Source organism: Podarcis raffonei, chromosome 2 (genome assembly GCF_027172205.1).
Source record: "Podarcis raffonei isolate rPodRaf1 chromosome 2, rPodRaf1.pri, whole genome shotgun sequence".
Lineage (NCBI taxonomy): Eukaryota > Metazoa > Chordata > Lepidosauria > Squamata > Lacertidae > Podarcis > Podarcis raffonei.
In genome coordinates this window covers 37,091,390-37,107,461 of record NC_070603.1, presented here as the reverse complement: position 1 = coordinate 37,107,461, position 16,072 = coordinate 37,091,390, and the positions used below count along the sequence as shown (strand labels likewise).

Genomic DNA, 16,072 nt, shown 5'->3' with positions numbered 1-16,072 from the left:
TTTGGTGGAGGCCACTGTTCTACCCACACTGAGGTATCAGTGATCTTGGTTTGCCACGCTGGAAACGTTGTATTGATGGCTACAGGCTGGTTTTTATTTTGCGCTGCTGCCAGCAAATGAGCCTTGTGGGTGGCTGTACCTACAGACTGGCAAATGCGAAGCATCGTAGTGGCAGAAAGGTGTATAATCAGTTGTAATGCAGCTTTACAATCCTCATTGGCATTTTCAAAGGCCAATTGTTTGATAATTATTTGTTTGGCTTCAGGATTTTCAATTTGGCTACTCACTGCTGTAATCAGCCTATCCATAAAGGAAGAATATGATTCTCTAGGTCCTTGTCTGATTGAATTCCATCTAGTCTGAATACTGGTGGGTTCCGGGATTTTTCTCATTGCTTGTTTAGCAGCAAGAGCAGTATCCCTCAATAAGATCTGCAGCAGTGTGGCTTGTACTGAAGCCTGAGCAAAGGTCCCATGCCCCATCATAGCATCCATCACATCTGCGAGGGTAAGATTAGGATTATTCCCTCTTGCTTGGTTCAGTAAAGCAGGAGCATAAGCACCACAGGCAATTTCCCATTCGTGAGCTGATGGGGGTAAAACTGTACGTGCCAAAAGCTTGATGTCATCTGGCATCAAAAGCTGGGCTTGAGTTCCTGCTGGAGCACCAGCAGTTGGCACAATAACAGGGAATGCCATAGTATCCTGAGTTAAGTTACAGGCAAGTACTGCACGTTGCAAAGGGGTAGCTGTTTCTGCTGCTGGAAGAGCAGGATCATTTCCAGCCAGACCACGGTATTTTTGCAGGATTGGGTCCTCTGGTGAGGAACTGCAGTCTGGAGGTTTGGGATCTGGGGCTGCAGGCAAAGTAAGGGTTGGAACACATGGCAGGACAGCAGGCTGAATTAAAGAAGCTGAAGCTTGTGTTGGCAATGCAGCCATGGAGATATTTTTTGGTGATAAAGAACCCATAGCATACCAAACCTTGCACCATGCATTTAAATTCCGAACACCAATGCTGGGATGCCCATGAAAATGTGTTCCAATCTTATCCCAATGTTTTAATTCCCAAGTCCCATCTGCAGGAAACCAGGGGCAATGTTCATCAATTGCCAGAATGAGCTGTATCAAATCTCCCTCAGGAACTTCCAATTTGTTGCAGGAGAGGAGAAATTTTAAGTCTTTTAAAAATTTCTGTTGGGGAGTAGTCAAAGAGCTGCCCATTTTTCTAAAATCAATATTTAAGGGATCGACTCACCTTGGATCCGTAGATGAATAGCGCTTGCAGCCCTGGCCGGGCGAGGTAAGTCGATGATATCCACTGCTTGGATCAAAAATCTTCTCACAGTCTGGCCTCAGACAGTTTGCTTTAATCTTGCTTCTTAGCTCTCTTTTAAAAACCTCAGTCGTATCTTTTATTCAGCCTCACACGGGGCACCACTTGTAGCAGTCCAGCTGTTCCAAATGGCGTAATTCAGCATAAAATAAAGACGCAGAGAGCTAGTATTTTTTCATGTACTGAGGGGCAGCTCTTTCAGACATCTTCTCCTCTCCTGTCCGTTTTTATTACCCTTTGTTCTCTCCAGCCGCATGGCTGCATTCCAGTGTCTCATGTTACCTCATCCGGCCAAGGCTTAAACCCACCCACACCATATAGGGTCATCACTGCCCAGAGGAAACACAACTCCATTTAAGGTCAATACAATCCCAATACATTGTAAAGCACGGACATGCTGGTCACTGGGTCAGCAAGACACCAGGTGGCACTACAAACCTTTGCCATGACTTCCTGGCTCCCACAGAAAGTGTGTGGCATATGGGAAGGGAGTGAATTTGCATAGTGCTGTTTTCCAGTAGCTTTACTCCAATGCTGCAAGCAAACTTCATAGCTTACCTCTAACTTTTGTGCGCTGCTCTTTCTTCTCAGTCCCAGAAAATATAAAATATATGCTATGGAGCTGGTTGGCATTATACCCAGTTTTCTCTCCTTGTGTCCCAGTACATACTTTAGTTATCCACAGATTGCTCCAGAAACTATAGTTTCTGAGGATGACCAATCCAAAATAGAGGAGGGAGACTGAAGCATGGGTATGATAGAAGGGTCCAGGAATTTTTACTTCTGCATATATAGGTCCGGCAGATAGATTCCCCCCTACCTTGAGGTAAGTAGTTTTCTCAGGTGGTTTGAACTGGGAGGGATAGAGCAATATGGAGGGTATTAAATATAGGGGTTGAGCCAGAGAAGTGGTAGCTAAAGGGAAGCTCTCAATATGTTGGACTCCAACTTCCATCAGCCCCAACCAACATGACCAGTGGTCAGGGATGATGGGAGCTGTGATCCAGCAACATCTGAAGAGCACCTGCATTGGCTATATCTGAGGCAGAGCTTTGAGCACTACCACATTTGGGAGGCGGGGTTGAGCAACCACCTCTGTGACTCTTAACTGGTGCCACAATTGGCTAATGAATCGATTAATTGGTTGAAGCAGAAATTTAATTCCTGCCCTTTTACCCGACACCATCAGAATTCCATACGGTTGGCTCAGCACGGGGCTTTTCCCTTTGGCAGTTGGGCTTATACTATCACCTGAAGCCATTGGGGGTGGTGCAAGGCAGCCTAGGTGGCTCTGAGGGAAACCCTGGAGCGCTTCCTCCCCATCTGTTCCCGACCCCTCGCCAAAGACAAGCACCACTCGGAGCAGTAATACAAACAGCATGACAATTCCTCGTGAAGATGCATTGCTGGAGATGCGCAAAGCGCTGTTTGGCTCTTTCCAAATGAGATGCAAATTGCCGACAGCATGTCATTATGCTGATGGCGTGACATTAGCATATACAAATGAAGCAGCGGTCCTTCAGCTCCTGATGAGTTGCCTCTCGCAATGGCGAGAAAGCTGCATAGCCTGCTTTACAACAATACCCTCCTCTCTGCAGTTAGAAATAAAGCTCTAAGAATAGACAGTGTCCCACTGCTCCTCGCACATGGAGAACAACCTGTGCCCCACTGGAGAGTCCCAACAATGAGACAGCATTGCTCCATCGTCTGCCTGGTGCAGAGTTTATTTAAATGCAACCTTTTATGTATGCAGGCTTAAAGGAAGAGAAACTGACAGGCACAGGTGCCTCCCCCTTGCCGTGGGGCCTTTAATTGACTTCCAGGCCTATCATTTACTGGGGCTCTTGTAGGAAGATAACCCAGAACTGCGGTTTAAAACATAAACAAAGAGCTCTACCAAAACCCTGCTTTGAATAGATAAACCTCGGGTCTTTGCCTACTAGTTATAGCTTTAATTACGTCTACAGGATTCCAGAGAAATAAAGCATCATTCAGTGCTGTAAAGAAAGGCAGCAGAGCCAATCTACAACTTAGGAATCCTCTTGTGTTTTCAGTATTTTGTTGGGAGCCACCCAGAATGGCTGGGGCAGCCCAGTCAGATGGGTGGCAAATAAATAAAATCATCATCACCATCACGTGGTAACAAAGAAAACCACTGCCCCATAAAATCTTGGGTTGTGCGCACACGTTTGAGTCATATATGCAACATGCTTAATGGGTACACAATTCAACACAGAATTTGACATGCTAGAGCCGCACTGTGTGAGGAGACACCGGGCGGAACAACACACAGAGATGTGACCGTAAGGGGAGGTTAGGGAATGGTGATAAAAGTGAGAATAAAGCGATTGCGTTGTGATCTACTCAGGACAACGTATCTGCCATTCTCTGAAAAATGCATAGGAAACGTTTCTTGCACCTATAAGAGATGGCTAGATATGACCAGCTCGCACCTTTAATTTTTTTAAAAAAATGTTTCTTCTGATTTTCACATTTCAGAATTGAAAAATCTGAAGTGGAATTATTTTCAAAGATGCAACTAGATTTCTGTGTGATGAGCATTTTTGGCCCAGCTCAGTTTTCTTTCTGTGTGATTATAGATTGCATGCAAAACTAAAGCATTAAACAGCTCACAGGGGAAACAGATAAATCTCTGGCTGGAAGGAAGGCAAAATCAGAATAACGTAGGGTAATCAAAATAGCATTTGCTTCTTCCTAATATGGAAGTGAACCCTTAATTCAAGGAGAAAGGGATATTCTTCAGAGAACAATAGCCTGATCTTTTGCATTTTGTTGGAAATAAGTCTCACCATTATATAGTCTTTCCTCCCGTGTCAGCACAAAATTGTGGACCTAGTTCTTTCTTTGTTCTGACTTTCTCTCTTTCTTCTGTAGCAGATGAACAGTTCTCCTTTAAATATAGTCCTGGAAAACTGAGAGGAAACCAGTATAAAACCATGATGACCAAAGAAGAACTTGAAGAAGAACAAAGGTAAGCTGAGCATCCTTTTAAATTCAGCAGATCAGCCAGGGATTGGAACCCATCTTCTTCTGGTTACAAGTTGTAACTCGGAATTATCTGGCTGCTGCTCAAAAGACTAAGACATTCGGGTCTGTTTGCACCTGCTGCTTTCCTGGGAATTAAAGACCGGCTAATGGCTATGTGGTATTCCCAATTTGAGAGATGCTGCCCACTTCCTTGGAAACAGCTCTGCTGGTAAGGAATGGCTCTAGCCTCCTATTTCAAGGAGGGATCTCGAAGTTGTCCAAGCAATGAATAGCCAGCATTTCTCAGAGGAACAAGATATACTGTGGGCATCCTGTTGTGGTTGCCCTCAGGCTCAGACAAGTTCAGTTTAAATCACTTTCCAAAGAGGTTTTCTTTTCTTTTTAGTTCTTTGAGTTTAGCCACCCAGTATGGCAGGGATCATGTAAATAGACGCCATTTTTGGCCTTCCATTACTTTCTCATTCTGTGCATTAAGACCTCTTGTCAACCAGGGAGCAGATGGCCAGTGAGATTAACTATACATATTTCCACTAATACCCCTGGGAATGGTGCTTTACCAGCCTTCCACAACCTGGTGCCCTCCAGATGTTTGGGCAACTCCCACCAGCAGCTGCATCAGTGGGGTTGATAGAATTTGTAGGCCAAAGGCTGTACTGCATCAAAATATATCATCGTTCCCATTATGTAGTGGGTTGACAAAGCAGACGACACAGAGATTTCTTCAAGTGGTTCTTTATAGTAAGCTGGAACTGAACTGAACTGAACAGCTCGACCGGCCTGCTTTTATAGGCAGCCGGCTGTCAACAACAACACCCCAGGGTTTCCCGCCTAAATTAACTGAGTGAAAACTATGTACACAATACCCCTGGTGGCCAGGGTGAGAATTTCAATACATAACAGTTCCCATTCAGGAAGGCTGAGCTGCCGCTGCTCATTACAGATCTGCCACCACTTGATACCTTCTGCCATCTCATATCTAGCATGGTAAGCTACCGCCACCCCCACAAAAAATGTAAGTTCCCCCCAGTACTGAAGATTATAAAATCAAGTGCCAAAAAGGGTCTTGGCTGAATATTTCATCCAACCCTAGCACTGGAAGATGTCCAGCATGAGCCTAAGCACGTTTACTCAGAAGTGTGCTCCACTGACTATAGTGGAGCTTACTCTCTTGTATGTGCATTTAGGATTGCAGCTATACAGGAACAGCTGCCTAGGTCCAGTTGGGAGATGGCATCACCAGCATCGTTATTATGTTTTACATGCCAAAGCAGGTGGTGGAGAAGAACCTTTGTCCCTCCAGATGCTGCTGAACTACATCTCCCATCATCCCTGGCCATTGGCCATGCTTGCTGGGGCTGATGGGAGTTGTGGTTCAACAACATTGGGGGGGGCAAGGGTTCCTCCCACCTGTGCCAAAGAGTTCTTGTGACACTGCCTTTCTTGTTAAAATAAAAATTTAAAGGCAGTTTAAACCTAAATAAAATATGTAAGAAAATAATGGAATATAGCAAAAAAAAAAAAATACAAAGCTTTCCTTCTTGTGCTAATGGCTTAGCGATTCCCTCTCATGTTGTTGCTTTATGACGTGGTCAGCAAAGTTTGCTTTGCCTTTTCCTCCCTTTTTTGTGTCTGTTTGGTCAGAGCTGTGTAAAAATGAGCTTACTAATGGAGACATGAAGTCTGACTAGGAATGGGTCGCATGCTCGCAAGCCTAAATATTTAATTGGCAATTCCATAAATCCTGGACCTTACTTTGCTCTGCAGTCACACTTAGTTCCAATAAAAACAGGGACTATAGACTGCTATTATTTAAAATAGCAGAATGACACCCTGCTTCTTCAGTTGGAACTCAGTTCATATAATTCTCTTATGGTTCCACAAGGCTCTGCAAAGAACATCGTGATGGAGAAAGGAAGCCAGTTCTGGAACTGAAATTTATGTTTGTAAAGATGTTAACCTGCAATCCTAGACATGTTTACTCAGAAGCAGATCTCATTGTTTTCAGCTGAGCTTAATCCCGGGTAAGTGTGTATAGGGTTGCAGCTTAAACAATCCAGATCTGCTTTCTCCAGTGGAAATCCACTTGCGAGGAAATCACTGCATATAGGCTAATTGGAGCTGCTGATTCCAGCTGAACACAAGTCAGTCCAGTAGAAGTGCTTCTGCTTGCTTCGGTTGTAGATTGCGACCACCACATAGTGTGACCAAATGCAACAGGACAGGAGTCCTTTATGTAGAATAGCTGTGTAGCAGAAGGAATTTCAGCATGCACAGCTTTTCATGCAATGGTAGTTAGCACAGCAAGGTGCCTATATTTGGCCTATGTATCAGTTCAATTCATAGAGGGATGCGGGTGGCGCTGTGGTCTAAACCACTGAGCCTCTTGGGCTTGCCGATCAGAAGGTCGGCGGTTCGAATCCCCGCAACGGAGTGAGCTCCCTTTGCACGGTCCCAGCTCCTGCCAACCTAGCAGTTTGAAAGCTTGCCAAAAATGCAAGTAGATTAATAGGTACTGCTCCGACGGGAAGGTAAATGGCATTTCCGTGCGCTGCTCTGGTTTCGCCAGAAGTGGCTCAGTCATGCTGGCCACATGACCCAGAAAAACTGTCTGTGGACAAACGCCTGTAAAGCGAGATGAGCGCCACAACCCCAGAGTCGTCTGTGACTGGACTTAACTGTCAGGGGTGCTTTACCTTTACCTTTATTAATCAATTCATAACAGACGAGAGCTTTATCGTCTAGTAGTTCATGCACCTATCCTGTCCCCAAAAGCTGATCTGAGTGGTGTCAATGAGCAAGCAAAACAAATGAACTACCAGGCCAATACACAGATGTGAACTGTTGAGGGGGTCATAGGATGCCCTGAGGCATTGTTTGCCAGGTGAGTAATCAGGTCAGGAAGCCAAATGCTCAAGGGAACTGAATATGAATTTAAAGCTTTCAAAATGTGTGCACCAGGCGCAAATATCTAGCTTCTTTTGGTAAGAGATGGCGTTCACCTAACAGCAACATTTCATGCTCATCAGGCATATCGCTGGAAGAAGACAATTCTTTACAGCCCTCAGTGAAGTAGCATTGAATGTACCCATTAGCTGGGTAGGGTGCTATAGGAGTGCTACCTGTTACATTCATACATACTACTGTGGGTACAGAAAGGCCCTGGAGTTCTCCTACTCTTAGAAATGGTCTTCTATATCAAATGTCCTTCAGAGAAGCCTCTATTCATTGGTGCGGTTTGATGCTTTTAACTGGATGTAGTTAGAAATGAGTTTCTTTAGAAAGAAGATCTTTATGTAATCTGGGCAGTTAAGTTAAAATCAAGCCACAAAAGAATCAAACTTGTGGTCTCCAATAGCTGCGATCCATCCTTGAGAAGTCCCAACTCATTTTGATGCAAGCTTTGCTGTAAGGTTATCTTCTGCAACAGTCCTAAACATATTTTTTTTTGGGAAGAAATTATTTAAGCCGTTTTGGAGCAGTCTTTCGTTTATTTATTTATTAGAACTATTTATATCCTGCCCTTCCACTGTAAGTCTCAGTGCTCAGAGCTGCTTGCATTTTTGCATTCATGACATGCAGAAATACAGAAAGTGCAAGTCAGAGGCACCTCTGTCCTCATGCATATCTTTAACAGACAAAATGTAGACTTGCACATTTCCAGGGAATCAAACTTGCTGTGCTTACATGTAGGAACATAATGTCCTTTCCTTCCTCTGTTGGTAATAATTCAAGTACCTGTTAGGCTCTCATTCGTACCAGGCTTTCTCTACCTCTTCCATTAATACCAAAATGAAAGATCCAGCTGTTTAGCTAGCTTTTCAATGATGCATCAGCAGGTAAAAGAGGCTCCAGGTGGCTAATGTATTGCTCTACTGACTTTGTAATCCCATTGCTCTATTGACCTTGCATTGCTGACTGACATTTTGCTGGGGAGAGATAGATAGAGAAATAATTTAAATAGAAATACAATACGTCTCACCAGAGTCTGAGATGGCCCTTGATGGGCAACTTCAAAGTTACTGCACTCCCTTGTTTTGGTTCTTTACCTTTAAACCAGATTTGGACCAGACAGCCACCTTCAAACAGAGGACCATCCTCTGTGAAGTGGGACACATGGCCACCCCATATACCACATATGATCCAGAGCCTGTATGATGTGCAGGTCTGCTTTAAAGACCACAGTCATTCATTGGGTAGATCAAGGATAGAGAACCCTATGGCCCTTCCAGTCCTGTTGGATTCCCAACCCCAGTCATCGCTGGTCCTGCTGTCTGGGGCTGGTGAGTCCGACAACCTCTGGAGGGCCATAATCTCCCCATCCCTGTAGGTGCTAATTTAACCAAAAATGCACGAGGACTGATGTAAGAATAACCAGGTGAGATTCTCTTGCCTCCGTCATGGAGGTGGTTCAGTGACTGTTCCTCCAACCTTCCATTTAACAGGAAGGCAAGCAGTTCTACAGGACAACTTTTTCATAAGGGCTGAGCATGTGCTCTGACACCTCTCCCTGTCCTGGATTGCAATGTCGGTGTTACAAGCGGTGGTTTGCTTCCTGGCTGACAGCATTTTCTCCTGTGCCATGCATTTCCGTTCCAGAATTCACCTGGGCTGGGATCCTTGATGCTTGCTGCCTCTGTGCAGAGCCCTTCGCAAACCCCTCTCCAGCCTCCTGCACTAATTGGCGTTGGCAGATTGTTGCATTTCTTCTAACGGATTCTCTGTTTCTTGTCAATGTGCCATATTTTTGTGTGTCTGTGTTTTTTGTTTTCCCCAAGCTCTGGTTTTGTTTCTTTTCTTCTTCCCCCGTCCTTGCCCCACCTCTGAGTGCTGGCTGTGGCATCAGCAATTTCTCATTTCAGGCTTCTTCAAACAATCCTTCTTTCTAGCTGGTTTGTTGGGGCAGGGCTGCCCTCAGGTAAGGAGATGCACTGAATCAGATGAGGGAAGCCATGCCACCCAGTCCTTCCCCCCACCCCCAAATCCCTTGCGTGCAAACACAACCGCCTTACCCCTCAGCCCCACCCCAGTCAGGGACTGCCTGACAGTGCTGCCATGTTGATGTGACCCAGGTTTGCTGCGTTTATATTACAGGATTGAGCTGACCTCTGACCTCACATCCCTGTAGCAAGTACCTTAGGTCCTCGGCCACAAACATTCTTACAAATCTTTTTGGTAAGGAGACGATGCTTCTTAGAATTAGTGGTACCACCTATAACCTCTGCTAATGTGATCTGAAACTAAAGTTGACCATGTTCCCCCCCCCCCGTCCCCGCACCTCCCACTTCCCCCCTCCCTCCTCATAACTAATGAATTAGTCTCCTTCCCCTCTGTGCCCCATTTCATTTACCATGAGCACCACAAATCAATATGGTGGAACAGGATACACCGGCTTTTCCCTAATGGGACATTCACTGGCCTTTATTTTCCATTCTGCGAGTTGTTCCTCCTAGGCAGCAGCCAGAATTAAAAATAACAAGAGCGGGCTGCAGGGGTTCCACGTAGGATTCTTCTGTCAGATCTCCGAATCCACATTCTGACTTCACCCGAGTCCAGCAAAGTTGCCTCCCAAATTTGAAAATGAACGTTTACGTCAAATTGCTATAGGCTGGACAGAACTTCTTTCCATTCAGGTTGAGTTTCTGTTTGTAGTAATATTGCCGTCTTTTCTGCACAAAGGAACTGTCCACCCAAAATGAAAGGCATGCAGCAGAATGATATTACAGTCGTACCTCGGAAGTCAAATGTCTTGCAAGTCAAACGTTTTGGCTACCGAACACCGCAAACCCGGAAGTCAGTGTTCCGGTTTGTGAACATTCTTTGGAACCCGAACATCTGACGCGGTTTGCGCGGCTTCCGATTGGCTTCCGATTGGCCTTGGTTTCCCAACATTTTGGAAGTCAAACAGACTTCCAGAATGGATTCCGTTTGACTTCTGAGGTGCAGCTGTATCAGTTAGGGGCTGAGATACAGTCGTTTGCCTAAGGCCATTTTCTAGTCCAGAACTTGTGCTCTTTAACTACCGAAGCACCCCCAAAGCTATGCACATGCTGAAATCTCTCCCACTGACATCAGTGGGGTTTTATGGTGCTTACTGGATTGGGCCCTGGGTTTTCAATATTGGAAGGTGTTTGCATTATAGGACACACTGATCCCAGTCCACTAATATCCTTTGCCACAGTTTTGCTGTGTTGTTTACAATCTAATGCTTGCAATTTTGGCTTAAACCAGCCTTTCCCAACTTGGTGCCCTCTAGGTGTTTTGGACTACAACTCCCATCACCCTGAATCAACAAAGCCAGTGGTCAGGGATCATAGGAAGTGTAGTCCAGAACCTCTGGAGGGCACCATGTTGGGGACAGCTGCCTTATGTAGACACTACGCAACAACTACATATAGGGCTTAGCTTGCTGTGCAGTCATGAAAATAAGAGGGTCGTTATTACAGGGACCATTTGCCCAACAGCTCCAAAAATTCTCATACCGAAGAACAAGCTTTTCTGAAAATCATTATTGTTTAGCATTCATACAGTACTTCCCAAGTGTTCAGAAACATGCATTATCTCAACAATCCTTGGAACAGCCCAGTAAGGAAGATCAATAGTATTCTTGAGATGCAGAGTGGAGATGAGAGAATGGTTTGCCTTTTGAGTCTATGGTAGAAATGAGACGTGAACCTAGCCACTCAGCTACAGCAGCTCTGGCTTGCTTCTCTGCCTTTAACGTAGGTTTGACATCAGCAAGTGAAGCTTTTCATGTCATGGAGCTAATCATTATCCACTGCTAATTGCTCCACATAAAACTGCTGTTCAAGGGGCAACTATCTGGGCCAATTCAAAATCTGGCAACAGGGAGAAAATTCAAGGGGTGTCCTGGTCATGTCAGCTTTCTGATTGCAAACAACTTTAATCATTAAAGCACAACTGGAAAATTCAACACTTCACATGTAAGGGATGCGTTTGGAACTCGTTCAAGTCAGAGGCCAAGGAAATAGGCAGGAACAGCAAAGCTTGAAGACTATGGATTATGATCATGCCAAGGTTTAGTCAGCCAGGACATCAAGGCAAGGTTAAAGCTTCCAAGATTGCAGCGCAAACAGGGAAAGATACAGCCCCAGGAGCAGAGAGTAAGAACCGAAGATGAAGGGCAAGCTATGACATAGGATCCAGCAGGAGTCAAGAGCAGTGACAAGCCAAATAGTAGGATTACAGAAGAAGCAAAAAATAGAGGTCTGCAAGGAATCCAGCTGCACTGCATAGGCTCTGCCTGCCTGGCTCCTCAATACTTTTTGTCCTCTTGGATTAGCTCCGTTTCATAACTTGTCTTGGTAGCTGAGGATCCGCATCGGTGTCCAGTGCCAATCCAAGGGCCCCTTGGGGGCAAGATGCTCTCCTTGGGCTCCCTTCCCTAAGCGCACCCATCCCTTTCTCCCTTGCCATTGTTGCCACAATGTGCCTTTCCTTTGAGGCCCAACAGGCAACCCTGCCCAAGAGAATGAGTGCAAGGCATTGCTGCTCCTTCTTCTTGCTTACTCCAAGAAGGCAGGTGAACAGGCAGCAAGAAGAGGCAGCAGCCGGGGATTGGAAGCAAGCCTCCTGCTGGGGCATGGGCTTCAGCAAGCGCCCTTGATGCCATCCTTCTCAGTGTTGCAGATACCCCAGTGAAAATCTATGAAGATGCCCTGCAGTAAGTGACTAGGTTCTGGGTTGTGGCCAAAACCTACAGTCCAGAAGCCGCTTCAAGTGGCAAACTTGCACTTCCACTTAGTTAGTAGCCCCTTTGGCGTCAAGGGAACAAACCAGCCTGGAAATGCTCATGATTTCAAATGGGTTGCACATTCTATATTTACATGTAAAAAGCATTACCTTTCCTCCTCTTATGCACTTCCACCCACCTGCCTATCAGGAAGTCTAAAGGATGCATTTTAGAAACAGCCTCAGCAAGTGATTTGTGAATTATACTTTATGGATCTCTGGTCATATTAGGATTTAATCCTGAAGGGTGCAACAATTCAAAGCAGGATATGATTCTGGATTTGGTCCTTTCCAGTCTTCTAGTTATGACGCTTCATTTTTACTGTTTCCCCGGGAAGACAATGTGAGATTCCTGGTGTTGGGGCGCCCTCTGTAGATCTTGGGAAGCCTCTCTGCAAAACCCCTTCTCCTGTTTTGTATTATAGTGGCATATCCACACCAGATTAGAACTGGTTTCTCCACCAGTCCCTCTTCCCAGGGAAACCTTGGCATTGTAGCTTGAGGGTGGTGGTGAAAGTAGATGTGGTGGGGACCTTTCATAGAATTCTCCTCACCATGTCTCCATACTACAATTCCAAGCATTCTTTGAGGAAGCCTAGGCAGTTAACAAGGTATAAACCAACATAACTTGTTCAGTGTAGTTAAGCAAGGGTCTAGAAACACAGGTTTTCTTGGTCACCAGAGCAGACTTGTTGAAATTAATGACCATGACTTACTAAGTTCCACTAATTTCAGCAGGTCTGCTCTGGGCAGGATCTGGGCTGATACAACCCACAATATCTTCTTGTCGTTCCATAGATGAGAGAAACAGAGAATGGGGGTATGAGCCTAAACCTAAGAACAAGAAGGTCTGCGGATGGCCCCTGTGAAATTTCCACTTTGAGGTGAATGTCTGTGTGCACATTCTTGACACAGTTTTAGGGTCAGCCAGAGGCAAAGGACAACATTCAAGTGTCCCGTGAGTTTTCAAAGAGCAATAAAGGTCAGGATGCTTTCTGAATGTCACCCCTCCTGGGAAATATCAACAAAGTGCCATTCTGATGTAACCACCATTTGTTAGCATCAGGTGCTGTTGTTTCCAGGTACAGACAACCCCAAAGCAGTTTTCTGATGGCCAGACTTAGACATCATGGGAAACGTGCAGCTGCCAATGAAAACAGCAGCTCTGCATCTAGCTCCACTTCTCTTTCTCTAATGTGTAGTAGAACGTATCTTGTGTTGTGACATCATGATCTCATGTTTTCCTACCTCCCAATTATGCAGCTTGGAGAATGAATATGATTTTGGCATTGCAGATTGCAGCCAGTATACGTTCTACTAGACATTATGGCAGTGGGCAGTGGAGAGCTAGATGCATGGTGGCTGTGTTTACTATCAACAACAGCTGTGTGCTTGCCCTAGTTTAACTCCAAGTGAAGAAGAGGAGAATGGAGGGGATGCAGCCCTCCTGCTTGACCTGCCCTTCATTTAAGATACAGTGGCCAAAGCTTGCAGCAGATTTGTGCACAACACTCTGAAACTCACAATTCATACAACAGGAAGAACTCTCAACTTTGGATCTAAATGTTAGTGCACCACAACTTCTTGGTGAAATCCCACAGGGTAGGGCAAGAATTTCCCATTTGGGGTCTGCTTGTGTCCTGTTTTTAAGGACAACATACAAGTTTGTCTTTCTAGTCACAAAGCATCACTGTTGCATCACTTCAGGCTGCACAAACACGTCATCATAAGACAGCTCCTCCGAATATGCCAAAAGAAAGAAGCGATTGCAGAGAATCAATCAAAGCAGCTAAGGCGCTTTTGCCAACTCCCCCTTCCACAAACAGAGCTAGGCCTTCCGAGGGGTAGGGAATACATTGGAGCAGGTGCCCTTTTGGCCGCCTCTGCCAATCCTGCTCCCCAGTGCATGCTTCCCCCCTCTGCTTGCTCCTCCTGTGATATCTGCTTGCTGATTCCTTGTGTGTGTAGCCTTGGGGTGGTAAATACCTTCTCTTCCTGTTGTCATTTGCCCTTTCGCTGCTTGCCTTGTCCTTCTCCTCCCACTCCTTGATCAGCAGCTTTGCTTTCCTGTCCAGCATGGTGCTTCTTTGGGATAAGAGAGGCTGGTAAGTTTCTGTTCCTTTTTTTGCTTTTCATCTTCTGCAGCACGGTAAGAGCACTCACCGGTGGGGAAGAAGAAGCAGGCGAGACCCAAGCCGGTGGGGGCTTACTGCAGTCAGCATAGCTATTTCTCTAGAAACTATAATTAACCTGCATGCAAATTTTCAAATAAAACCATTCATATAAGGGGAAATCATGAGAGTACACACACTGAAATTAACGTAGGTGCTTCAATTTCAATGGATCTCCTCTGAGTATAATTTAATTGGAATACAACTCATGGTATTTATTAGCTAGTGGGCCAAAATTTCTCTTCTTTCTGAATGTGTTAGGAAGGCATAGAGAAAACAGAGGGGCAGTGGGAATGCTGCTTTGAGCTTTTGAAATTTTCCATTTTTGCTCAGCTTCTAGTTCTCCCCAGGTCTTTTTGTTCTTTATCTGTGCCCCACCTGGCAATCCTTCACAAAATTTCCTTCTCATATCTTCTGTGTTGTACTGATCCTTTTCCAGGCAGTTGATGTCATTTCCCATCTGCTAACTTATGAGTGGTTTTGCTGGGTCAACAAGCGATAGGGAAGGGGATGAATGGATTAGGAAGCTGCAGAAAAATACTGAATGGGAGAACTGGGAGCCATCAAGGGACTGTGATCTCATATTCCTCTCCCTACTTGTACAATATTTTGGATCTATGCCATGCAAAGTTAGCTAACATTACATCAGATGAATTGCTTGCATAGCGACACATTAGCTAATGCAGTTCCTGATGTTTGTAGTAAAATCTAAGTATATTGGCTTGAATGGGTAGATTGGGCTGTTAGTGAATTGTCCAGAAATGAGCATTTTGGGGTGATCATGGTCAAAATAAGATTGTTTTCTGCATTCCCTAAAAGTGTGGTATGTAGGTACCCTCCTTTCCCTATGCATGGAGAAGATTCATCAAGAATTTCATAGAACATCTGAATGCCATTTTGTTTCCCTAAAACACTAAAGTCAGTGACTGTCCACAAAGCTGGAATCGGAAAGCATGTGGAACTCTCTTTTGCATGATGCTGCTTATATTGCCAAGCCAAGTGATGCTGACATTAATGTTTCTCTTAAGATTGGGATGAACTGTTTCATTTGAAACGACAAGTAATAATAATAATAATTTATTATTTATACCCCGCCCATCTGGCTGGGTTTCCCCAGCCACTCTGGGCGGCTTCCAACAAAACAAAATAAACAAAATAAAATGCCTTATATAAATGTATATGGCATCAAGAGGACTGTTGTGTGGTCCAACAGCTCAAAAATACTTGACATAACACACCGAGGCCATTAAGTCTGTTGATCCCAAAGCTACTTTGGGAAAAAGACCATTTCTGAAGAGTGTAATGGCATTCAAATGCTGTCTGCCTGTTTCCTAAGCCATTAAGCTCCTTTGACCCAAATGAGGTAAAAGTGGTTTAAGGGCAGGCACACCAGTTCTTTAATCATGTTGACTGCAACCTAGTGGAGCTATTTCACGATCATTTCCATTGCTTTAGCCTCATTAACTTCAGTAAGTCAACATCAGTATAAATGATATTGGATTCATATACTTTGCTTTTTCTTTTATTCAATCTATAAAAGGGGAACAATAAACAACTGAGTGTGACTGAACTATGCTGCCCTTTGTAAATTATTAAGATATTATTTCCAGCATAAAGAAGATTATAGCCTGTATCTTTTTATACTGGACAATTGGGTGTAAACTCATTTTGTCTGATATATAAGACATGGGTGAGTATACCTCTTGTCCACTGCTGTCTATGATAAATGGTTACCAGTACCCATAGTGCCTCAACAGCAAACCTTAGCAAGCACATGCTCTCAAAATATTTATGGACCGAGTCAGTCT

At 44.7% G+C, this 16,072-nt stretch overlaps 1 protein-coding gene across 3 annotated transcripts in view; it reads left to right on the top strand.

Moving 5' to 3' along the window:
- MXRA7 (matrix remodeling associated 7) overlaps positions 1-16,072 on the top strand; it is a 62,266-nt gene that overhangs the window by 37,466 nt on the left and 8,728 nt on the right. For 2 of the 3 annotated variants that reach the window (XM_053376026.1, XM_053376027.1), the window contains exon 3: positions 4,231-4,327. In XM_053376026.1, coding sequence (XP_053232001.1) covers positions 4,231-4,327 — 97 coding nt within the window. Of the gene's footprint in view, positions 1-4,230; positions 4,328-9,435; positions 9,517-16,072 lie in introns of all 3 variants that reach the window. The other variant, XM_053376028.1, reaches the window with a different exon arrangement.